Source organism: Peromyscus leucopus, chromosome 7, assembly GCF_004664715.2.
Source record: "Peromyscus leucopus breed LL Stock chromosome 7, UCI_PerLeu_2.1, whole genome shotgun sequence".
In the NCBI taxonomy this organism is placed as follows: Eukaryota; Metazoa; Chordata; class Mammalia; order Rodentia; family Cricetidae; genus Peromyscus; species Peromyscus leucopus.
Genome location: NC_051069.1, coordinates 18,146,412 through 18,171,614, shown reverse-complemented (window position 1 = coordinate 18,171,614; position 25,203 = coordinate 18,146,412). Strand labels below are relative to the sequence as shown.

The 25,203-nt window shown below is 38.4% G+C and overlaps 1 protein-coding gene across 1 annotated transcript in view; it reads left to right on the top strand.

Annotated features, from left to right (window-relative positions):
* Ireb2 (iron responsive element binding protein 2) overlaps positions 1-23,556 on the top strand; it is a 48,391-nt gene extending 24,835 nt beyond the window's left edge. The window contains exons 9-22 of the mRNA XM_028864991.2: positions 1,605-1,776; positions 3,030-3,127; positions 6,212-6,328; positions 7,298-7,457; positions 8,233-8,368; positions 9,977-10,061; positions 10,551-10,707; positions 11,207-11,331; positions 14,802-14,906; positions 14,993-15,135; positions 17,231-17,378; positions 17,463-17,585; positions 19,821-20,006; positions 20,686-23,556. Of these exons, the coding sequence (XP_028720824.1) occupies positions 1,605-1,776; positions 3,030-3,127; positions 6,212-6,328; positions 7,298-7,457; positions 8,233-8,368; positions 9,977-10,061; positions 10,551-10,707; positions 11,207-11,331; positions 14,802-14,906; positions 14,993-15,135; positions 17,231-17,378; positions 17,463-17,585; positions 19,821-20,006; positions 20,686-20,796 (1,866 nt within the window). The 3' untranslated portion in view covers positions 20,797-23,556. The remainder of the gene's footprint in view (positions 1-1,604; positions 1,777-3,029; positions 3,128-6,211; positions 6,329-7,297; positions 7,458-8,232; positions 8,369-9,976; positions 10,062-10,550; positions 10,708-11,206; positions 11,332-14,801; positions 14,907-14,992; positions 15,136-17,230; positions 17,379-17,462; positions 17,586-19,820; positions 20,007-20,685) is intronic.
* The last annotated feature ends 1,647 nt before the right edge of the window (positions 23,557-25,203 follow it).

Here is a 25,203-nt window from a genome sequence, read left to right as displayed (position 1 = left end):
AGTTCAAGACCGGTCTGGTCTACAGAGTGAGTTCCAGGAAAGGCGCAAAGCTACACAAAGAAACCCTGTCTTGAAAAAAACAAAACAAAACAAAACAAAAAAATGGTTGCACTTGAAACATGCATCACACATAATTAAAGTGTAGGTTGCTTCTCCTTAGCAATTTTGGTTAAATTATTGGTGTGATAACTTTGGATACTCCAGAAGGAAAAGCAGTAGTGCCACCTTCTCGGTAGTAATGATGATTCTTTTTCCCTCAATTGAGAAGTGCACAGTCTATTCCTAAAGAAACAGAAATGTTCTACTTTGATTTTTAAAGAAACTAGTTCTTCAGAGGTTCTAAAAACATGCTACTTTCAGATCCTTCTGGCCGTTTTTGCTTGACAGTATTACTGTTTGTGTGATTGACAACTTATTGTGAGAGAATTTTTATCTGTTATGTGTATTTATTGGATATATTATTTCTCTCTTGAGGTCTTGTTCTTTTTATGGTCTTTATAGAATTAACCATATTTTTCCAAGTACATATTGTGGCACTCCATTATTTTGGTGATGGCAGCATTTAACCTAATTGACTTTTCTTTTTCAAAGATTTTATTTTTTGTGTTATAATTAATTATGTATATGTCTGTATCCATGTGTACATGAATGCAGTGCCCACACTGGCCAGGAAAGGGTGTCGGGTCCTCTGGAGTTATAGTTAAAAGGCCACTGTGAACCACCTAACATGGGTGCTGGGAGCTGAATTCAGATCTTCTGGAAGAGAAAAGTATGTACTCTTAACGACTGAGCCATTTCTTCAGCTCCCCTATTTTTCTTTTTATCTTTAAAAACTAAGATCAGGACCTAGAGTCCAGTTACAGGAAATCCAACACCCTTTTCTGGCTTCTACAGTTAGTGTGTATGAATATGGTTCATAAACATGCATGCAGGCAAAAACATCCATACATGTAAAGTAAAAAATAATAATAATAATAAAAACAAAGATTAGATGTTGTTTTAGTTACTTGGTAGTAGTGAAAAATAATTTTTGGAGGAATTCAGTTTTAAACTACATATTAAATACGACCAAAATAAATTTACCTATAATAATGTTGCTGTAAATATTTGAGCCAATACTAATAATTTGAAGAATTTTGTATAGTAGCATATAATTTAAGTTCGCTATGTGGTGTCTCATGAGTATATTAGTATTTCATAAACTTACAGGATGCCGACAGTGGTTAGAACACCATTGTTTCATGTGCTGTTAGGAAGAAAAAAGATAGTCTCTGATTTCAGAGACCTTAATACAAAGATTGTTTTCCTGAGCATTCAGGGATTTGTTTGTTTTGAAACAGTGTTTCACCATGTAGCTCTGGTTGTTGTAGAGATCCCCCTGCATCTGTCTCCAAAGGTGTGGTGTGCCACCACGCCTTTTTTTTTTTTTTTTTAAACCCTAATTAACACAGACCACTCTTCTATTTACTGTTTATCCTGAAATACCAGTAAAATCAAAATGAGTGTTCCATATGATAAAAGACTTATCACTCACTGGTATTGGTTAGAAATCCATGCTGATTGTATCATTGCTGATACTGTGTTGTTTCTCGTATCTCTAAAAGCACCTCAGGCAGGTAGGAGTGGCTGGAAAGTTTGTTGAGTTTTTTGGAAGTGGAGTTTCACAGTTGTCTATTGTTGATCGAACTACCATAGCAAACATGTGTCCAGAATATGGTGCTCTCCTCAGCTTTTTCCCTGTTGACAATGTGACACTACGGCATTTAGAACATACAGGTAAGAGACTGTAAAATGATTGTATTTCCACTGTAGCTGCTTGACCGTATTTATAACAAACTACTGTATCATGAATGCTAATGCATATTTATGAAATTGGAGTATTTTGAAGTAGTAACTCTCAACTCTTAATGTCTCTAAAAGGTCCTCAAACCCTAGTCCCTTGTGATCCACTGACAACATGTGAAAGGAATTACTTAAACCACTGATACTCAATTTGCTTTTTCCCCACTAAGGACGACCTTTCTACCTATACTTGGTAGTATAGGGTTCCAGGTTCAAGATCTTTGTATCGATTGATTGGCTACGGTCTTTGATCACTCTGATCACTATAGAAACCACCTTCAAAGTGATACAGCGAGTGAATCAAACAGCAAATTGACAAGGTTTTGGTTTTTTTTTGTTGTTGTTGTTTGTTTGTTTTTGTTTTTCAAGACAGGGTTTCTCTGTGTAGCTTTGCGCCTTTCCTGGAGCTCACTTGGTAGCCCAGGCTGGCCTCGAACTCACAAAGATCCGCCTGCCTCTGCCTCCCAAGTGCTGGGATTAAAGGCGTGTGCCACCACCGCCCGGCCGACAAGGGTTTTTATATGAGTGTTTTCTGTAAAGTGCGAAACCTTTTCATCAGGATTTGATGGGAGAGCGTTTATGAAAAGAAACAGTACTTTTTAAGAAGATGGTCCCCTGATCTTAGGTGTGTTCGTTGTGAGCATTTCTCCATTAACCCTTGTCTGAGTGGAACTGTCTTATTGGACCTAGCCTAAAATTTAGTGGCTTACAAAACAGTGGTAGGGACATTTGGCTCTGGTAGAGCACTTGTCTTACATTGAGAGGTCCTGGCCAATCAAAAGCAAACCTAGCAATAGTCATTTATTGCCTCATGGTTTCAGTGGGTCAAGGATTTCAGATGGCACAGCAGGAAGAACTTGTTGCCGCTTTGTGTCTAGGGCCTCAACTGCCCAATTCACAAGCTAGGGTCTGGAGTCCTGAAGACTTGACCTGCGTGAATGTGAGCTGTGGGCTCTGGGAGGGTTGTCAGCACATCCATTCATATATGTCAGTGTGGTGTGCCCAGGTGCTTTCCTCTTGTAGTCTGGACTCTGGAAGTTGTAGCCTGTCAAGGGTAACTACAGCAAAAGACAAGCTTACATAAACATGGTAGTGATACTCAGCTCTTGCTCACCACTGTAGTCTCACATCTCTTCTTCAGGGTTTCAGAATTCTTGACTGCATTTTATTTTGCTGTTGTCTTTTAGGTTTTAACAAAACCAAACTTGAGTCAATGGAAAAATACCTTAAAGCTGTGAAATTGTTTCGGAATGATGAGAATTCTTCAGAACCTGAATATTCTCAGGTATATGCAAGTAACTCGCTTAGTAGAAATAAGAAAGATGATTATAAAACAGTTGGACAAATGTGGGAGCTGCTAATAAGAAGTGAAGTGCCCCTGGGCGGTGGTGGCACACGCCTTTAATCCCAGCACTCGGGAGGCAGAGGCAGGTGGATTTCTTGAGAGTTTGAGGCCAGCATGGTCTACTGAGTGAGTTCCAGGACAGCGAGAACTATTTCATAGAAAAACCAAAAGAAAAAAAAGAAAGACCATTATTTTGATTTTATGATAACATTTACATAGATTCTGGTGGTAGTTAATTTTGTAACATTTTGTGAAATCTACCATTTTGATTTATATTTAATTATGGGGGTAAAGTAGACACATGAGTGCAGGTACCCACAGGGGACAGAAGAGGACATCAGATCCCCTGGAGCTAGAGTCATGTGGGTGCTGGGAACAGAACTTGGGGCCTGTAAAAGAGCACTGTATGCTCTTTTTTTTTTTTAATTATGTACAGTGTTCTGTCTGCATATGTCCCTGCAGGCCAGAAGAGGGCACCAGATCTCATTACAGATAGTTGTGAGCCACCATGTGGTTGCTGGGAATTGAACTCAGGACCTCTGGAAGAGCAGCCAGTGCTCTTAACCCCTGAGCCATCTCTCCAGCCCATGGGGCCTGTAAAAGAGCACTCTATGCTCTTAACTACCAGGCTATCTCTCCAGCTGCCAGTCTAGCCTTTGAAGTATTTAAAATACCAACTTTTAATTCTAATTTTTTTCTGCTTTATGATGAGCATTGTAATATTGGCACTGCTTGACCAATTTCAATTTTTATGATATCTGTGTCTAGTTTATGACTATTTTGCACTTTTTTGTTATATGGTCTTAAATATTAAAGATACTTACAACTCTTATCCATTGGATATTTTTGGTACCATAAGTAAAATTCACATTCAGGAAAGTTAATTTTAATAAAATTATTTTCTAGGACAGTCCACCTAGAATGTAGAACAATTTGACATATTGTTTTGCGCCCCCCCCCCCATGGGAGTCTTTTTTACCCAGCTTTGTTTCTTCCTAGCATGTTCCTATCTCATATATTTTACAGCTTTGACTACTCACATACCTATCTTTCCCCTAACTAGAACACATTAAGTTCCTTCAAGGCAGGAACTTTGTTTTGATATATATATTCCTAGTTTATAGAACTTAGACAGACAGACAGGGAGACAGATGGAGACATATGGGGTGGGGGACAGCTTATGAGAATGTGCGTGGGAGAGTTGTTTGTTTATAGTCTCCTGGACTGACCTAGAACTCACTGATTGCCCAGGCTGATCTCTAGTTTGAGGCTGTCCTGCTACCTCTGTCTCTTGAATGTTGGGATTACAGGTATAAGCCACTACAGCTGGCTTTTTCAGAACAGTTTGGAAAGCCAGATTAGAAGACTTAGACATCAAATTTTCAAGATTCTGGAAAAGTCTTTTAGCTCATCTTACCATTTTCTTTCCCCTTGATTTTTATTGAATTTACTGCATTGTCTCCGATTTTGAAAAATGACTGGAAGAGTAAAATTGAATTGATTGCCTAGCCAAAGGCAGGATGCAGCTCAGCTGCTGGAGTGCTGACTTACTCTGCACGAAGTCCTGGGCTCAGTCTCCAATGCATGTCACCCATGCCGACAGGAGACTCAAAAGTTCAATCCATCCTAAGCGTACAATGTAGAGCTGAAGTCAGCCAACACAACATGAGACCTCAAACAAATTTAAAAAAACCTGGCTGTACCAGGGATACTGGTTCACACTTGGAATCCTAGGACTATGGAAGCAGTAGCAGGGGGGTTGTAAGTTCAAAGCCAGTTTGGGCTACATAGTTCAAGGCCAGCCTGGGCTACATGCTTTAAAAATAAAATAAATAAGCTCCACTAAAATAAATAAGCTCCACTATATAAACTCTGACAGTAGTTGGGAATAAAGCTAAAATCCATCAAGATGTTGATTTCAAAAGAAACTTCTTGGGGCTAGAGAGATGACTTAGTGGATAAAAGCATTTGCTGCCCTCACAGAGGACCCAAGTGGGTTCCCAGCAGCCATATGATATCTCATAACTGTAACTCCAGTTCCAGGGGATCTGACACTCTACTGGCCTCTGCAGGTACCAGACACACATGTTGTTCACATATATACAATGCTGGCAAATAGTCATACATATAAATTAAACCCAAATCTTTAAAAAAAGAATTCCTTCAATGTTTATTCAGATCAAAGACTAGGATCAGTTAAATCCATTAAATCAAATTAGGATCAGTCAGAATAAGCTTGATTATTAAACAGTGGTGAGGCTGTAATGAAAGAGGAAGTTTCAAATGTGTTCTATCTAACCACACAAAATAAAAAGCATAAAAGAAATGAGAACTAGTGGAGAAAGAAATTGCCAATTGGGAGTTGAGATTTTAATAAAATAATGACTTTTCAACTAAGGATAAAAGCCTAGTCGTAGGAACCTACTCAGCAAGGTCCTCTAGAACCAGAAAGAGAAAGAAAACCTTTTTCTATTGACCATACATCACATGTGAGGTGACTGGGATGAAATGTTTACTTACCATAAACTTTGTGATCTCAGAGGAAGGCCTGGGTGGAATTACAACTCAGAAGCAATGAGTTGATGATTAGCAGAGCTTCTACTTCATTATTGTGCAGGCATCTGTTGGGGCAGTAGTTTTGCTTTTGTTTTAGGACAGTCTTATGTAGCCCAGGCTGGTTCATTATATAGTTGAGGATGACTTTGAACTTCTGGATCATCCTGTCTCTGCCTTTGGAGTGCTAGGATTACAGGCAGTGCACCATCAAGTCTGATCTTGTGTGGTGCTCAGGGTGGACTCCAGGGCTCCACGTATGCTAGGCCATCCCTCCAGCAACTGAACTGAATCCCCAGCCCCTTTGACAGTATTTATATCTATAGGGGAAAAAACACAACCATTTGAGGAACTAGGGTTTTTATATGCTGTGTTAATAAATGTAAATGTACTACTTATTCTTCTTTTTAAAAAAATTTCTTTTGTATCTCTTAGAAATTCTCGTTTCTTCTCCCTCCATTGTTTTCCTAGGTGATACAAATTAATCTGAATTCAATAGTTGCATCTGTCAGTGGTCCAAAAAGGCCTCAGGATAGAGTTGCTATAACAGATATGAAAAGTGATTTTCAGGCTTGCTTAAATGAAAAGGTAAATTACTTTACTGTTACTTTTATGCTGTGTGCTAAGTAGTAAAGTACCATCAGGGTTTGGGATTGTTCCGTACATTCAGTGTGCTTCCTCCAGCCCCCAATACATTATGGTATGCTCACAGCCTCCTTTTTGTCATTTGCTGAGCTTATTCCTCAGCTCTACTCTGAGGCCAGAGTTTGGGTTCTATCTATTGAAAGTAATCAAAAGTTAATAAAATTAAGTTTCTTAGTCTCAGTGGTCCCCTTCCAAGTGTTAATCAGCTTCATGTGGCCTGCTCTTGGATCTGACAGCAGAGACTAAGCAGCTACATCAGTGAAGGACATTTTATTGGGCAGCATCAATACAGACTGTGTAATTATTCTCATAAAATGGGACAAAAACAACAACAAAAACTGAATAACCTTGGCTTTGGGGGTTTCTATTTTTTTGTCTTAAAGTTAATGGCATTAGTCTTGTTACTTTCTCTGCTTTATTAGGAAAAGTCAGAGTTGGCCTTGTCTACCAAACCTTGTTTTATAGTTTCTTTACTTTTTATTTGGAAAATATGAAACTCATTTAGAAGAAAGGTCTCTGATGAATTGCACCTTCAGCACTTACTAACGTAGCAGATTTTGTTCATCTCTTCTGCACTCACACTGGGGCCATTTGTGCAGCTCTTTAGAATAGGAAGAGTTTACCATGCTTTGAGAATTTCTGTCAGTGAGTAGGGAACATCTGAGTTAGGAGGATTCTGGGAGGTTGGCTGCAGTCACTTAATATATGAAAGTGCTGCTTCTGAATGCCAGTAGGCTCCTCTAGTAACTATTCAAATCGTGTTTTAGATGGATTGCACTTCCGAATGGTGTAGACCTTCTGTGTCACGGTAGCACGTCAGCTGTTAAATGATGAGGTGTCAGGAGTCTAAGCTGTGTTTTTCTATCGGTCTTTCCTCTACAAAGTCTGTAATATTTACATGCAAATTTATAGGTTGGATTTAAAGGTTTTCAAGTTGCAGCAGAAAAACAAAGTGATACTGTCTCTATTCATTACGATGGAAGTGAGTATAAGCTGTCCCATGGATCTGTGGTCATTGCTGCAGTTATCAGTTGTACCAATAATTGCAATCCATCTGTCATGCTTGCTGCAGGTAAGTTGGTATTTATGACCATATATTGTATATTCTGTCATGTAAATTGCTGTTTGCTTTTCTATTATATTCATTTCTCTTCCTTAGATGAATGTATCCATGTTTGTGTTCTGTATTGAGAGGCACTGAAATTTTTAATTAAGTTGTTAGGACCTTGAGTTTCATTTATAGTATTTTTATTACATAGAAGGTAGCTTTAAAAAAAAAAAACTGTAGTTTACATATCTCTCAATTTTAAATTGTATCTGTCTTCAGTAAATTTAGAAGTTCTGCTAATCGGCAGGTATTGTTTGGACTTTTTCCCACCAGTTTACATAATATCACAGTATATTAGATCCCACTTAAAGTTATGCAAGTGAGGGATCATTAACAAGTAATGTCTGTTTGTATACACTGTGGCAGTTCTTGATGTCTGTAAAACTATGTATAATTGATGTTAAATTGCTCTTGGTTTACTATGGTTATTTCATTTATGCTTCAGTCAATAGCTATATGTGAATATTCTTTTTTTCTTTTTGTGCGATGCCATAGTGTCAGCCTATCCCCTAATAATTTGCAGTGTGATGACTACTTTATCTACCAAAAATTGCAATATGGCTTCAGTGAACTGAATCAGTAGAGTAAAATGCACAGTAATAATGATAGAAAGTTTGTGAGTTTGACTTTTTGCTATAAATTGTAGTCTGTTATTAAGCACACCCTTTTCTTGCCTTTTACTCTAATGTGAAGGAGGGAAAGGTACATTTGTTATAGTCATTGTTTGTTGATTTTACAGGCCTTTTGGCTAAGAAGGCTGTTGAAACTGGTTTGCGAGTTAAACCTTATATAAGAACAAGTTTATCTCCAGGCAGTGGGATGGTTACACATTACCTCAGCTCAAGTGGAGTGTTACCCTATCTTAGCAAGCTAGGGTAAGTGACATTTACTGTTGGTATTTAGCAGGTATTAAATCTATTATTAAAGACAATAAAGACAAAAAATATTACTTGTTGTAAGAGAGAATGGCCCCCTTGAGTCGGCACAGGACACACCCAGACACGGAGTTCTCGCAGAGTGGAGATTGATTGCCTGGAGGGGCAAATGGTGTGTGTGTTGGGGGACTGTGAAGGCAGACAGCAAGCAGCAGGAAGCAAGCGGTGTGCAAGGGTGGGGTTTTCAGGAGAAAGGGGGGAGTCACTGCTAAGGTGAGTTGGTAAACCCTGATTAGATGTGTGAGACAAATAATGAATTTTGACGTGTAGGAATGAGTCGGTGGCCATATAAGGAAATGGACCTTGGGGGCAAGTCCTTGGGGGTGAGCTTTAGGGATGTAATCTAACGGTTTTTAGCAAGGGAGAGAAGGAAAGGTGAAAGGTAAAACCTCTTGGTGCCGTGTTTGCCATGCTTGGGCCTGCTCGAGCCCTAACTTGTTCCTTTGCCATTGTCACACAGTCTCCTGCCTACCACTCAGATGCTCATGGGGAAGATTTCATGAGAAGGGCACTTGGAAGTCAGGCACATGGTCTGTAGCTTCAGGATAGGGGAAACCAACCCACAGTCAGGAGTACTGTTAGAGTGGTGTGAAGGAGTACCTAATTCTCATGAGTCATGTGCAGTTCTGAAGAGTGAAATAATACAGATTGCATTGATTTAATTGAACAGATTTCTCCAGGCAGTGGTGGCACTCAGGAGGCAGAGGCAGGTGGTTCTCTGTGATTTCAAGGCTAGCCTGGTCAATAGGTCGAGTTCCAGGACAGCCAGGGCTACATAGAGAAACCCTGTCTCAAAAAAAATAAATAAATAAAAATAAAAATTGAACAGATTGTCTTAATTCAGATTTTGCAAAGTTACTGGGTCTACAATGTATGGGTTAATTTGTCTGTGAACCTTAAGAGAAACTTGATTATTATGTTTCTTCCATAGTTAAAGAAATTAACGATAGTCTAATTTTGGAACATAATATTCTTATATAAATTGTCAGTCCTTTTTAAAGCCTCATAAATTTAGATTTTTTATTTTGCTTTTAGAACAGCAGCTAAAATAACTTAGAGGATTGTTTGTAATCTTATATTAGAATTATAGTCACATATTCTTTTTAGGTATACTTGGTTGAGAGTTGAATAATTTACTTCTACTGGAGTAAAGTTTGGGGCCTTTGATGAACCTGTTACAGGGAGGTCATCTTGATACTGTCGAGTTTTAAAGATGCCTTTTGAGTGGAAACACAACATGATTTTTAAGTACTTACATTATAGTTGTAGTTACAGCGGAGGAGCTGTCTGGTATTGTGTGATGAATACTTTTGATCTGGTACAAATACTGTAGATACATGGGCTCTTCTAAGATTTGCATTCAGTACAAAGAACATAGAACAGTGAGGCTTGAATGGTCAAAATGTTGTGAAATTAATGTGTTGATGGTTAATTTGCTGCGAATCGTATTTTGAATAATCTTACTATAGTAACAGAAAAGAGGAGATAAAATTTGTCCTTTACAAATATGATGTGCTCTCCAGTCATGTTTTACTTTTTTAAATGCAGATTTGAAATAGTTGGCTATGGCTGCTCAACATGTGTGGGAAATACAGCACCTTTATCAGAAGCCGTTTTAAATGCAGTAAAACAGGTAAAATGTGGATTAGCATATCTAGGTGCTTTTTTAAATTGTTGTTTGTTTTTTAATAAAGATACTCTAATGCCTGCTTAAGCACCAAGCTTAAGAAAGAGGTACTGGTTTAAGAAAAAAAAAGACACATTTAAGAGCAGGGATGCTAGCTTCTTTGAGACTTGCCCAAACTTGTTTTAACTATATCTTGTTAGTAAATTACCAAAAGTGTACATCAGTTTGTATTTTGATTGATAATTTATATTTGCAACTCTTGGGATGAGTAACTTGTGGGTCTTAAAATGATAGAAAGAATTACTGCTGCATTTTGAAAATAATACTTTAGTAATATCAGGAACCATTAAAGTTTATAAGATTTGTAGTTGTGAACTTAAAACTTAGTGATACCGTTTTGGTTGTCTGGCTCTCAGAACTATACAACAGACAGACTTTATAATTGTGTGAGTGTATATAAGCTCTTGAATCAAGTATATTTGTTTTTCCCCTCAGGGTGATTTGGTTACCTGTGGAGTTTTATCTGGAAACAAAAATTTTGAAGGTCGACTTTGTGATTGTGTCCGTGCCAATTACCTTGCCTCTCCACCCTTAGTGGTGGCTTATGCCATAGCAGGCACCGTGAATATAGATTTCCAGACAGAGCCTTTAGGTGTGTTTTCCTATGGATTATCTGTGTGTTCATATGTATACTGTGCGTACTTCCTCCCAGAAGTTATTAAAAGCAGATTCTTGCTATAAAAGAAAACATTCAGTACTTGTTACTTTTTTACATCGCCCATTCCTCTGTTACCAGTACATGTGTTAATGTGAAGAACATAGCTGTACATGACATTAGTTCTCGATACTTAACCCTGTTGTTGAATCAGTTACTTGGGCCCGGCGGCGGTGGTGGCGCACACGTTTAATCCCAGCCCTCGGGAGGCAGAGCCAGGCAGATCTCTGAGTTCCAGGCCAGCCTGGTCTACAGAGCGAGAAACAGGCACCAAAACTACACAGAGAAACCCTGTCTTGATAAACAAAAGAACGAAAGAAAAAAAATCAGTTACTTGATTTCTGTGACTTGTCTTTGAAAAATAGTAATACTTTGAGATGTTGGTTTTGTGTTGTTTTAATATGTGTACTGAACACCATGTTAAAATCTTGAGCAGGTACTGACTCTACGGGCAAGGAAATTTACCTGCATGACATTTGGCCTAGTCGAGAAGAAGTTCATCAGATAGAAGAAGAACACGTTGTATTGTCCATGTTTAAAGCTCTGAAAGAGAAGGTAGAGGTAAGAGTCTTGTGGGCTTTGTTTTTAGTTTTGTTCTTTATTTTGAAGTAAGGTCCCACTAACTCATACTGGCTGGGAACTCACTCCTTATAGCCCATGCTGCCCTGTGAACTAAGCAATCCTCAGCCTTCTAAGTGCTGGGATTATAGGCATGAGCCCTGTGTCTTTGTTTTTTTCTAAACAGAATCAAAATGCTAAATTTCATTTGTTTATTTATTTATTTATTGGGGACAGGATTTTGCTATGTAGCTTTGGAGCCTGTCCTGGAACTTGCTGCTTTGTAGACCAGGCTGGCCTTGAACTCACAGAGATCCTCCTACCTCTGCCTCCTGAGTGCTTGGATTAAAGGTGTGCGCCACCACCGCCCAGCAAAAATGATAATTTTGAATATACATTTTTTTATGGCTGAGTTTTGTTTTGTTTTTTTGAAAAGTCTGTTTGTCTGTGTACGTCTGTGTAAAAACAATGGCAGTGGCACGGCCTTTAATCCCAGCACTCGGGAGACAAAGGCAGAGGAGCTCCCGATTCTAAGACTCTGCTTCGTAAGGGGGCGACGCTCTTTCTGACAGTTTCACGTTTGTATCATTGTACTTGACTCATTTCTCACTCTTCTCTGGTGCCCACTGTCTCCTGCTGGTCTCCTTCCCATTCGCAGACAGTTTAAAATCTTAGAATGGGAGTGGTGATCAGTTCATGGGTATGAATGTGGGCCTGTGTGTGCCATGGCGTGTGTGGAGGTCAGAGAACAACCCTGGATGTTAGTCCTCGCCTTCTACCATGGTGGAGAAGAGCCCTTGGTTTGCCACTGCCTCTGCCAGCCTGGCTGGCCCACAAGCTAAGGGTTCTCTTGTCTCTATCTCCCATTTTACCTGTAAGACTGATGGGATTGCAGCCTGTGTCCTGCTTTACATGGCTTCTGAGGATCCAAACTCAGGAACAGTGTCGAGTGATTTACCTACTAATCCATTTCCCTACTCTTACCTCTGCCTTCTCTTTTAGAGCTTTAAACATGGACATATAACATGTTCTTCTATCTGATGAACCCCTCAACTAGGCTGAATGTCATGCATTTGGCATAGATATTTTATTTTGAAATCTAGATTCCACACGAGAAAAATATGCAATATTTATATTTCTGAATCTGCATTATTTTTCTTAAAATAATGGTCTTTAGTTCCATTTTCTTAAAATGTCAATATCTCTCTCTCTCTCTCTCTCTCTCTCTCTCTCTCTCTCTCTCTCACACACACACACACACACACACACACACACACACACACACCTGTCTTCCACATATGTGATATTTATCTTTATTTTTACTCATATTACCATCTCTTATTCACCTCTTCCACTTAGTCCTCTTTTTACTATTATATTTGAATCTAGATTCTACATGTAAGAGAGAAATCTGATAGTTAAGTTTCTGAGCCTGGCTTATTTCACTTAAAATGGTAATCACCAGTCCATCCATTTTCCCCACAATTAACAGGTTTTTTTAGTGCCGGAATAAAAAGAACCACTGTTACATAAAACATATTTTCTTCATCTGTTGATGGTCATCTAGGCTGGTTCTATAAACAGGCTACTATTGTTTCAGTAAGCATAGATGTGCAAATATCTCTGGTTAATTCATAGTTTTGAATGCTATTTTATATCTGGAATTGCTAATTATGAAAAGAAAGACCTAGAATATTCTAATGGATTTTGAGTTACTAAATGTTTATCATTCCCATTCAAATAGTTCAAAAATCAAAGTAAGTAAGAGCAAATAATGGACACTTGCTGTCACTAAAATCCTGGTCATTGCATAACCTCCATAGAACAGGGAGCAGTGTCTTTTCAACTTTTTTTTTTTTTTTTTTTTTTTTGAGACTTGCCTTTGTGCACAAATAAGCAAATACATTTTATACATACTTTTATGTTCAAAGTACTGTATGAACTTGAACATTCAGAAAATGCCTTACTGTGTGATAACTATACTTCTGGGTACATCATTGAACAAAGGAAAGAATTCTCACACAGAGAGGCGGTAAATTGTAGAAAAAATAATTAGGAGTCAGCTACACAGATTCCTGTAGTCCTAACAGGAAGCTGAGGCAGGAGGATAAGCCCAAGTGAAAGGCTGGTTTCGCCTACATTATGGGTTCTAGGGCAACCTGGGCCACACTATGAGACTGTTTCACAAAGAAAGCTGGGTGTAGTGATACTTTGTTTTTTAAGTCGGGGTTTCTTTGTACAGTCCTATCTGTCCTAGAACTAACTCTGTAGACCAGGCTGGCCTCTAACTCACAGATCCGCCTGCATCTGTCTCCCAAGTGTAGGGATTACACCTTTAATCACAGTATTGGACCAGGGACAGGTGATCACTGTGAGTTTGAGGCCATCCTGCTCTATATAGGCAATTAGTTACAGGTCATCCATCCAAGACTACATAGCAAGACCCTGTCTCCAAAAAAAGAAAAGAGTTATGTAAATTGCATATTATGCTAAATATATGTAGAGAAAAGGAAATTAGGATAAGAAGAGTTAGTTGTACAAATTTGGGGAGCATGTTGGAGGAGGGGATTTTGTTTCGTTTTTGAAGACAGTCTCTTTTTGTACACCAGACCGGCATTAAATTCAGTAATTTGCCTTAGCTTCTTTAGTGCTGGAATACGCTCGCTATGTCCGGCTCACATTACTATTCTACACAAGAAAGTTGAAAAGATGTTTTACTTTTTTATATGTATGAGTATTTGCCTGCATATGTTTGTGCACCATGTGTATGCCTGGTGCTTACAAAGGCCAGAAGATGAGCTTAGAACTCTTGGAACTTGAGTTACAGATGGTTGTGACCTGCCATGCGGGTTCTTAGAATTGAATCTGGGTCCTCTGGAAGGGCAGCCAGTGCCCGTAACCTCTGAGTCATCTCCAACCGACTCAGCCTATTATTTTGAAAGAGAGAGTTGGATAAGGAAGGTAGAATCAGGAAGTTCAGATCTAATAGTCAAAGCTGTTGGTTGAGTGGACCATTGAGGTGAGCGGTGGAAACTGGTGAGAAATGGAGTTTAAAAAAAATAAAAACTATTTGAAGGCAAGACTAACATGTAATATGGGACACATACATTGGAAAAGATGTTTCTTTGTGATATTTCTAAAGATTGATGACGTACCTTACATACTAAATTTTTTGCAGTGTATGTGTGTATATACACATATATGTCTTTGAGTTTGGGGATGGAGTGGCTCTATGAAGTCTTTATATTTGTTTACATTGAAACTTAACTCTGAAAATTGCTCCTGAAAATTTGGTGAGTTGAAAGTTTTAAAGCAAGTCTATTTATTCTGTTCAAAAATGTCATGATTTTTCAATGGATAAGGCTTCTTTTCCTTTCAACACTTGTCTAAAAATTATTTATTACCGTGGATGTTTTTAAAGTCTCTTCTTCTGATTCTTTATTTCGGTCCATTCATCCAAACTTCATTTGCAGATGGGAAATAAACGGTGGAATTCCTTAGAAGCCCCAGAGTCAGTGCTCTTTCCGTGGGACGTCAAGTCTACTTATATCAGATGCCCTTCGTTTTTTGATAAGCTTGTAAGTCCTAGTGAACTGCTCGAGCTTTTCAAGTTTGTTACAATTGAAAAGAAAAAAGTTCAGTGTTGTGAATTTTTTCTTCTTAGACCAAAGAGCCAGCGGTCCTCCAGCCTATCGACAATGCCCACGTCTTACTGTATTTGGGAGACTCTGTCACGACAGATCACATCTCACCTGCTGGAAGTATTGCCAGGAGCAGTGCTGCCGCTAAGTACCTGACAAACAGAGGGTATGTGTGTGTGTATGTGGGGGGGGGGTGTTGTGTGTGCGTGTGCGCGTGTGTGCATGGTCCCAGGGGCTTGCTTTACCTTGTTCCTCAGTTACTAAGGCTTTTTTCAAGGTCTTAGTCCTATGTCCTGTAACTACAGATTATCTTAGGGATCTCATTGTTAGCACATTTGTCTTCAGCAAGACCTAAGTGGCACCCGATGACCCTCCTTTTAATGTTAGAAATTGAAGTCACTATTTTTAATTGAGCCCTTATTCAAACAAACAAAGCTTTTATACTCTAAAGAAATAACTGATTAGAAGCAATAATCAAGCTTAGTTTGACACAACAGATGGATCCTGACCGTTTGGTTCTAAACAGCTTCCCAGCATAAAAGTGTAACAAATGTGTGCTTCATGGGGCTGTAAAATACATATCAGTGAGGGTAGGGTTGATGTGTATCGATATCAAAGATGACTGACAGGATCAAATTTGAATAGCCTAATTATATAGCAGATACCTTTTTTTAAAGATGTAGTATGTGTGTGTGTGTGTGTGTGTGTGTGTGTGTGTGTGCGTGTGTGTACGTGTGTGTACGTACGTGTGTACACACCACTTGTGTATTGCCAGTGAAGTCAGGAAGACGATATTTTGAATCCCTTGCCTCTGGAGTTGTAAGCTGTAGCTGTGAGCTGCCTGACATGTGTTCCGGAAACTAAATTCAGGTCTTTGTAAGAACAGCAAGCAGTTTTAACTACTGAGTCAAAGAGATACAAATTTGAAACTAGGAAGGTATTGTTTCATGTCTCTATTAGTAATAATGTGGAGTTGCTCTCACTGAAGAATTGTTTTAGTGCTGGATCGAAAGCTTGTTTGCTGTATTGATTAGCTTTTGGACATTATATGTGTTGCTTGAGCAATTCAAATGATAACATTTTTTATTGAAATGCTTTATAAAAATTAAAGCTTTAGTCCTAACACCCAGGAGGCAGGCAGATCTCTGTGAGTTCGAGGCCAGCCTGGTCTACAGAGCAAGATCCAGGACAGGCACCAAAACTACACAGAGAAACCCTGTCTCAGAGGGGGGAAAAAAATTGGAGGTGTTTTGAAAGAATCACAGTATAGCTTTTTTACAAAGTTTCTCCTAATATTTTTTTACTGCATTTTTACTTAATGTATATATATGTGTGTGTAAACATGCAAGTCAGTTCTATTCCGTATACCCCGGGAGTCAGGCTTCGCAGCAAGTGCTTTTACCTGCTGGGCCATCTTGCTGGCCTAGTCTAATAATTTTCCCGAAAATATGAATCTCAGAATCTACACCAGCACTTCTCAACCTGTGGGTCAAGACTACTTGGGGGTCGGATGACCCTTTCACAGGGGTCACCTAAGACCATCAGAAAACACGAATATCGACATGATTTCATAACAGTAGCAAAATTATAAAATAGCAATGAAATAATTTTATGGTTGGGGTCACCACAACATGAAAAACTCTATTAAAGGGTCGCAGCTTTAGGAAGGTTGAGAACCACTGGTCTACATTATTCTATCCTGAAGTGTGTGGTGGTGCACTCGGGAGACGGAGGCAGGCAGGTCTCTGTGAGTTCGAGGCCAGCCTGGTCTACAGAGTGAGTTCCAGGACAGTCAGGCTACACAGTGAAAACCTGCCTGTGGGTTGAGGGGGGAGTTTCTTTCATTTTGTTTTAAATGTACAAGTTCAGAGATTGATACTTCTGTATAAAAGATCAAACCAGAGGCTGATAACAATCAGTTTTTGATTGTTGAGATATTTTTGTTCAGTAGTTTCTGACCTCTAAAACTGCTGAATGTGGTAGCTGCTTGCTGAGCTGGAGTATTGCAAGTTTTGAGACCAGCCTGAGCTACATACTAAGTTGCCTTTTAAAAAGAAAGTGAGATCTGAGATTTGCTTCAGATTAATGGGGAAACTGTGTGAGTTGATAGATCGGTGAAACTCATGAGATCTTTTAAAGTTTTAAGCTAGCTTGAGATCTTCTAAAGTTGGGGGAGGTGGACAACAGCCTTTAATAGTTTTCTTACAACCCAGTCATATGATTTTCTGTCTGGCATGAACACTGTCATAACTTTTTTGTAGCCTTACTCCTCGGGAGTTCAACTCTTACGGAGCCCGAAGAGGTAACGATGCTGTGATGACAAGAGGCACGTTTGCAAACATCAAGCTTTTTAATAAGTTTATTGGGAAGCCAGCTCCCAAAACAGTTCACTTTCCATCAGGACAGACGGTAAGGATGGACACAGAGTGCCTCTGTCATGGCTCACTGGATCAGCTTCTGTAGCAATACTTTTCTTTCGGTTTTCATCTACAGCTCGATGTATTTGAAGCTGCAGAACTGTACCAGAAAGAAGGTATCCCACTGATCATTTTAGCAGGGAAAAAATATGGTTCAGGAAATTCAAGAGACTGGGCTGCCAAAGGACCCTATTTGCTGGTACTGATTTTTAAATTTTATATTCTTAAGCTTAAAGAATTTTAATACTCCTTTTCTTAGTAACATCTTTTCAACATTTATTTGGTTTATTTAAATTTTTTATATGCTTATTTGGATCTCACATTTATGTTTGTTGTTTTTTTTTTCAATTATCTTAGGTGATATATTTCTATTTTTATTCTGCTGCTCTCAAATTTAATTAAACCTCAAATCTTTTTTATGTAAGGAAATCTGTATGGGAGCAGTAAAGAGAAAGATAATTTATCTTGAACTATCATACCTCCCTTTCACTTTCCTTCTGTCAAGAAACTCAGGTAGCCAAATATCATACCCCTTGACCAAGTAAGAAACCTGTTTGTATTTTCTATGAGGCTATTCAGTTTCTTCAGACAGTAACTTATACAGGAGGCACGGGTTAGCACCATCTCTGTTTTAATCTAGTGTTAGCAGGTCATCTGTCATCCCTGTCTTCCCCCCACCCCACCCCCCCAAGACCCCAGTGTACCTCAGGTTAGGTCCTCCTTTCTCAGTAGGGCGTTTGGACTCCTAAAAAGTGAAAGTTGGTTAAGTGTTTGTTTGTTTGTTTGTTTATTTGTTTTTTAATGTTATTCTTGAGCTAGGCAGTGGTAACACAAGCCTTTAATCCCAACACTCTGGAGCAGAGTCAGGAGGATCTCTGAGAGTTTGAGGCTAGCCTGATCTACAAAGTGAATTCCAGGACAGCTAGGACTATGTAGAGACCCTGTCTCAAACAAAACAAGTGATTTTTTTTCATGTATAAGTACAAGGTAAGCATACAATACTTGAACAAGTGTATAGCACATTGTGCAGTTCATATTCTGGAAGAACAAAGAGGGAAAGAGTGCGTGGTGAAGGAGGGAACTGTCCTAAAAGGCTTCTGAGACAGTGCATTTGTTTAAAGGGAGAAACCATGGTTGGAACCTTTGGCTTAGTGCTTCTCAACCTTCCTAATGCTGCGACCCTTAATATAGTTCCTCATGGTGTGGGGACCCCCCCCCAACTATAAAAGTATTTCATTGCTACTTCATAATTGTAATTTCACTACTGTTTTGGATCATAATATAAATATGTGATATGAGACTCCTGTAAAAGGGTCATTCAACCCCAAAGAGGTCATGACCCACAGGTTGAGAACCACTGCTCTAGCGCATTTTCTCTAGAGAATAAACATTTGCTCAAAGTAGGGCTAGAGCTAGAGGTCTTACTGCTTATTAGTTCTCCAGTGTTCCCAGGACCTCACACTTCAGAATCTCAAAACTCCGAGTTCAATTTGCAGATTGAATGACTCAGACCTTAATGCTGATAGGACTTTCTTAATTTCTGTTCATCAGTCTGCCAAATCAGGTACCCTTTTATTGTTACTGTTCTTAAGACAGAGTCTTTCTGTGTAGCTCTGGCTGGCCTGGGACTCATAGAAATTACCCTCCCTCTACCTCTCTGAAGTACCCCAGAGCTCTACTTTGAGTCAGAGTGTTAACCCTGGAGCTCTGTTGGTGGTTAAAACAATGAAAGAGGTTTGGTTTGCTTTTTGATTTTTGTTGAGACAAGGTTTCTCTGTGTAGCCTTGGCTGTTCTGGAGCTCTCTCTGTAGACCATACTAGCCTTGAACTCAGAGATCTGAGATGCTGCTGGGATTGAAGGACTGTGCCATGATCACTGCCCAACTGTAAGGGTCCTTTTTCTTTCTTTCTTTCTTTCTTTCTTTCTTTCTTTCTTTCTTTCTTTCTTTCTTTCTTTCTTTCTTTCTTTCTTTCTTTCTTTCTTTCTTTCATTCTTTCATTCTTTCTTTCTTTCTTTCTTTCTTTCTTTCTTTCTTTCTTTCTTTCTTTCTGTCTGTCTTCCTTCCTTCCTTCCGTTCTTTCTTTCTCTTTCTTTCCTCTCTCTCTCTCTCTCTCTCTCTCTCTCTCTCTCTCTCTCTCTCTCTCTCAAGAACAGTCTGTAAAAAGTTTATAAAAGGTTTATGTAGCTACCAATCTCAGTAATGGTATAGTCCATCAAAAACAACTATACAAGCCCAAAGATACTTTTTTTCCTTTAAAATAGTCACTATAAAGCAGACATGATGGTACATCTTGCACATCCCAGGGCAGAAAGCAGGAAGATTGCATGAGTTGAAGCCAGTGTAGGCTGCAAAGCCAGTTTAGGCTACAAACCAAGGTCTGTCTCAGAAATTATAATTATAATGATAATAAATGAAATGCATATTTGTTACAGGGTGTAAAGGCTGTTTTGGCTGAAAGTTATGAAAAAATACACAAAGATCATTTGATTGGAATTGGTATAGCTCCGCTTGAGTTCCTCCCAGGAGAAAATGCAGACTCCTTGGGCCTCTCTGGTAGAGAAGTATTTTCTTTATCATTTCCTGAAGAACTCTCTCCTGGAATTACATTAAATATGAAGGTATCTCCAAGATTCCAAAATATATAATTGTGTACTCTGTACTCAATCGGTGTTTATAAGTTTAAATAAGGATTGTTTCTAATTGTGTGCTATTGTCAGTGCATGTAAGCTGTAGCTCTTTCCTGTTCATCTGTGTTATTAATAAAGCTCACCTTGTCTGCGGAAAAGTAGAAGAAACTGGTTGTGTAGTCTAGAAAAAAGAGGCCTGGTGGAGAATTGAGGCTCAGTTTAATCAGCTCTGTCTGTTTTGATCTACATTGGACCCAGGCAATAATCCATTCCAAAGAGAATGAAAGTTCAGCTTTTAGGGTTATAAGACTAAGGAAGAAAGGAAAGAACGGTGACACTGTATGTAATGGACGTTTACAGAATAGTAAGTGTAAATAGTGAGTGATGACTTCCACAAGAGAAGCATAGTCTAAGTCATGTTGTAGAAGTGCAGAGTCTGATACTTGTCATTTAGAATTAGAAATCAAAATACCCATTTTTCTACTTAGCTCATTGGGAGGGGTCTTATGTTTTTAAATAGTGGAAGGGTTTTAGGCAATCAAAATGGAGGAAATTAGAACCAGGAAAATGAGGCAACAAATCAGGTAGTTAGTGGATGTGAATACAAATGTTCTTAACCAAGTAACACTTTGAAGCTCTGACACTCACACATCTTTTTGTTTGTTTAAAGACAAGCACTGGAAAAGAATTCAGCGTGATTGCATCATTTGAAAATGACGTGGAGATAACTTTGTACAAACATGGAGGCTTATTAAACTTTGTGGCTCGAAAATTCTCATAGTATCTACTCACCATGGTATCTTTCATGACTGGTAACGGCAAAGCCTTTTGTGCTGGACCCAGGAACCTTTGCCATGGAGCTGCAGATAATTCCAGTACACTTGTTTATCTCATCCATGGATGTAAATGATTATGAATCAATGTTGTGACTGAAATGAAATCTTGATTTTAAATAATATACGAATGGTGCTATTAACATTGCTAAAATCAACGTGTGAAGTGTGTTGTGGAAGAGACCTGTAAGTATGGGGGTTATATTTTATCAGAACATTTTGTAAATAAAGACAGAATTTGAATTTGTGTTGAAGATTCATATAAGTAGCCTTTCTGAAGCTGTTTGTTTTGTTTTGCCCTATAAAATTGGATTACTGTTTGTTGGTTTAAGAATAGCAAGTTGAAATACAAGAATCCAGATTAAACCCTAAAATTGTGGAAATGGCTGCCCGATTTATAAATGAATTTTTAAGTGTATTCCTTTCCGGAGTTGAGTTGGACACAGTTGCCATTCCCAGTTTGTAATGTCAGTTAGGTTTACCCTTAGTCTCAGGCTATCTGAGGAATAGAACCTGCCCCAGATCACAGTCCCTCTGACCAGTCTAGCCAAAGTTTACTCCATGCCTGAAGATAAATAACTGCAAAATACAGATGATTGTATGGTACCATGTATTGGTAAAGGTATATTTCCTATGATACAGCCCTGTAATTTTTTCAATAATTTGCCACTGTGACACTCTGGCAAGCCCAAATGCTGGTGTGTTAATTGGGACTAGATTTTGTAACTTCAATTAGGTATCACCAGCTGACGTTCCACATTCCTTTTATGAGTGCTGAAAACAACTTGAATCAAACTCTAGATTTCTTCTAGACTTCTAAATTATCTACCCAAAATTATATGGATATGCACCCCTAAGTGTTACTTTTAATGTTACTTTTTTATAGTCCTTTAAGTTGACTTACTGCTATTTGAGTCTTTATTTTACTTGTGGGATACATCACTCTGTTCATTTCATTATGGTTTGTTTGTTTTTAATCAAAACTGATCATAAGGATAAGACACTTGGCAGCCACTGCTGTCTGCATGTCATGTGTTCCTAGTTGCATTTATATCTTACATCACATCACATGCTTTGTGTTTTAAATCCTTTTTAAAAGGGTTGGAAATTAGTTTTAGAAGGTCCTATACTTCTTTTTAATTAAGAAATTAAACAGCAGCAAAATGTTAGGTGTAATGATTTTTTTAAATTTTTCTTCATCTGATCTGTTTTTGTGCATAGCACAAAACAAAAAGTACTTATTTTATGCTAAAATTCAGGAACTCCCAAACCAGTGGGTGAAGAGCACTGAGGACTTTGCATATAATTAGTCATACAGTCTGTTAAATATTTTTCAAATATATACATAGTTGGACTAGAGTTTGACAAAACAAAGTCTCTTTATAAGTGTTTTCTTTGCTACTTTAAAATCATATTGTGTTCTGGTAGAAGCCATGTGTCTGTCTGTGCATGTGTGTTAATCTGCGTGGAAACCTGAGTTAAGAATGGAGAACTTAAAAGTTGAGTATTAAAATACTGGTACATGCTTTGAAAAAATGGTAATTCAGGATGTATATATGGGGGGAAATGTCTTACTTTGAAGGTATACTCTTGTCAGTAGTCTGAGTTAAAGGTGTGGACCTAAAAGTCTGAGAGATGATAAACACAGCTATGAATCAAACATTTACATTTCCAGTCCACTGAGTCTGGTAATGGTATAAAAATTGTATTTCAGGATGAAATCAAGGTTCTCTTAATATCTTGCTTAGAAACAGTGAACTTGATAAGCACGGTTTTAAATGGGGAGGGAAATTAAGCGCATGTCTTAATGCGTATATTTTGTAATTCTGCCCCCAGCCAAATGATGCAAAAATGTGATGCCTGTTTTTAATGTGTTACTTCCTTTATTGACTATTTTTAGTATTTTTGTGTTATTTTTAAGAATCACTAATATTTTGGAAAGGAACACAAAAAAAAGCAAATCAGTATTGTGAACGTAGCGCAGTTACCAACAGCAGCATTGTAGTCTCAAGAACTTGGTGTTCCATGCTGTTGTGTGCCTTAGTTGTGCTGCTCATACAAATGAAGGAAAGGAAAGGCTTCCAGCAGGTACCTCTGTCTCTGTATTAGCACTTGGATGAGAGGCAGCAGCATCTCTTCACCAGACTGTTTGGATTTTCACTGGTGTTGAACTAAAAGCTGTAAAGCTAAGAGCTCAGCCAGAGTCAGTTATTTGCGTATGTGATAACAATGTGCGCATTCCCCTTCTTGGTGGTAAGTGAAAGGATGAAAAATTGACAGTTTTTCAGGGGTTGAAAACCACCTCCTTTTTTGCCTTTGAGTCTAGTGAGAAGATACTAAGATACTGGATGATGATACTATATTTGATTTTGGGGAAAAAACAGGGAAAGGAAGTGAACTTTGACTTTTTTCAATAGGATTTTTTTCCCCTTCAAGAGGGACTGTGACTGTGTTGATGTGGTCTTTTTTGTTTTGTTTTTGTTTGTTTTTATCAATTTTATGCAAAATATGTGGCTATAAAACCATATATATCTCTTCAGTAACTACAAATCATTGTTATTTAAAGCCAACAAAATAGCATAACAGTTTTAAGTTCAATAATGTTAAGTATTGTATAGAAATATATTGGAGGTAAAGTTCAGTTAATGAAATTGTGTATATGTTATTGATGCTGTAAATTATTTTTAATAAAGAAAATTGTATTATCACATTTGACTCATGTTGTATTTTGTAGTAACTCAGAATAAAACATCATAACTTAAATGAAATGCTATCCAGAAATTTCTCATTTAATATATAATGTTCAGACAATTCCCAACGTAATATCCAGCATGTGAGCCAGTTAATCTCACCACCATATCACAGAGAGTTCCTTTCTATACTAACACTTAGGAGAATGAAAGTCTGAAGTACAGTTAGGGTCCACTGAAACAGTAAATGAATTTAATTCAGGGAGTGTTCCAACTGGTAGTCAAGTTATGGAATCAGTTTTCCATGAAAGACTAATCTGTCCTAAGCCATGATCTTTTGTACAAGTCAGGCAACTTAACAGTCAAGTGATGGAGACTATCTATTCTTCAAGGCAGTTCTGACACTAAAGTTTGGATGTTTGAAAACTATGTATGTATTTCACCAAGCTTGGTGTTGCATGCTTGTAATTTCAGTGCTTAGGAAGCTGAAGCAGGAGGATTGGTTGAGTTGAAGGCCAACCTGGGCCAAAGCTAAGGCTATTGTGGCAAACACCTTGTCTCAAATTTTTTTTCAAGTTCATATTCATAGCTGATATTCACTGATTCTCTTTCTCTCTAATCTGTTCCTCATTTGTATAACTAATTTAGGTACATATTTACTGTATAAATTGAACTACTAGAAATGGCATTGCATGTTTCTTCATACCATAGGTCTTTGTTATGGTAATTGATAACATTTAGGACAGAATTGGACAGCTCATTGATACGAATTGTGTACGACAGAAGATGGCCTTGCTGTAGGACAGTAGTGCTGTATGGTCTGGAACACTGTAGGTCTTGCTAATGGTGTCACTCAGTCTTCTGCAATTTTATTGATGTTTTTGCAAAGCAAATCATGCACAGCTAGGAACTAGGGCCACAGCACTCTCCCCTAAAACAAGGTTTTGTAAATATGATCAGCTTCCCCTGATTGGAAAGGATATTCCGGGGAATTGGGGTTTAGGGCAGTGGTAGGTCACTTGTCTAGCAGGATCAAAGCCTTGGGTTGAAATCCCTATGTTGCCTACCCTAAAAGCCCCTCCTCCTACTGTTAGTAGCAACCTAAGTGATTAAAGCTTATTAGAACTTGACATCCAGGGCTGGAGAGATGGCTTATAGATGGCAAGCACTGGCTGTTTTCCAGAGGTCCTGAGTTAAGTTCCCATGACCACGTGGTGGCTCACAACCATCTATAAGATCTGGTGCCCTCTTCTGGCATGTAGGCATACATTCAGGCAGAACACTATACATAATCTTCAAAAAACAAAAACTTGACATCCAAAGGCTGAAGTGGTCACAATTTCAGATTCTAGGATAGTACCACAAAAGCAAGTACCAACATAAACGCACCTTGATCGTTTGAATATCCAGACTTTATGGAAACGGCAGCCTTGGTGCATTTATCAGTTGATACCAGTTTTGCTTCCTAATTACAAATTACTGCTAGTCTTGCTGTTTTGATGAGAATTGTTTGGATAACTTTTACAACTAGCTAGACTAGACACATTTAGGATATGTTTGGGCCACATAACCTTTCTGTTAATGATAGACCACATGTAGCTGGTTCCTACGATGGTCCCCAGTAGTCATTTTACTTTGTGTGATTGAATTAACATTTGCACAATG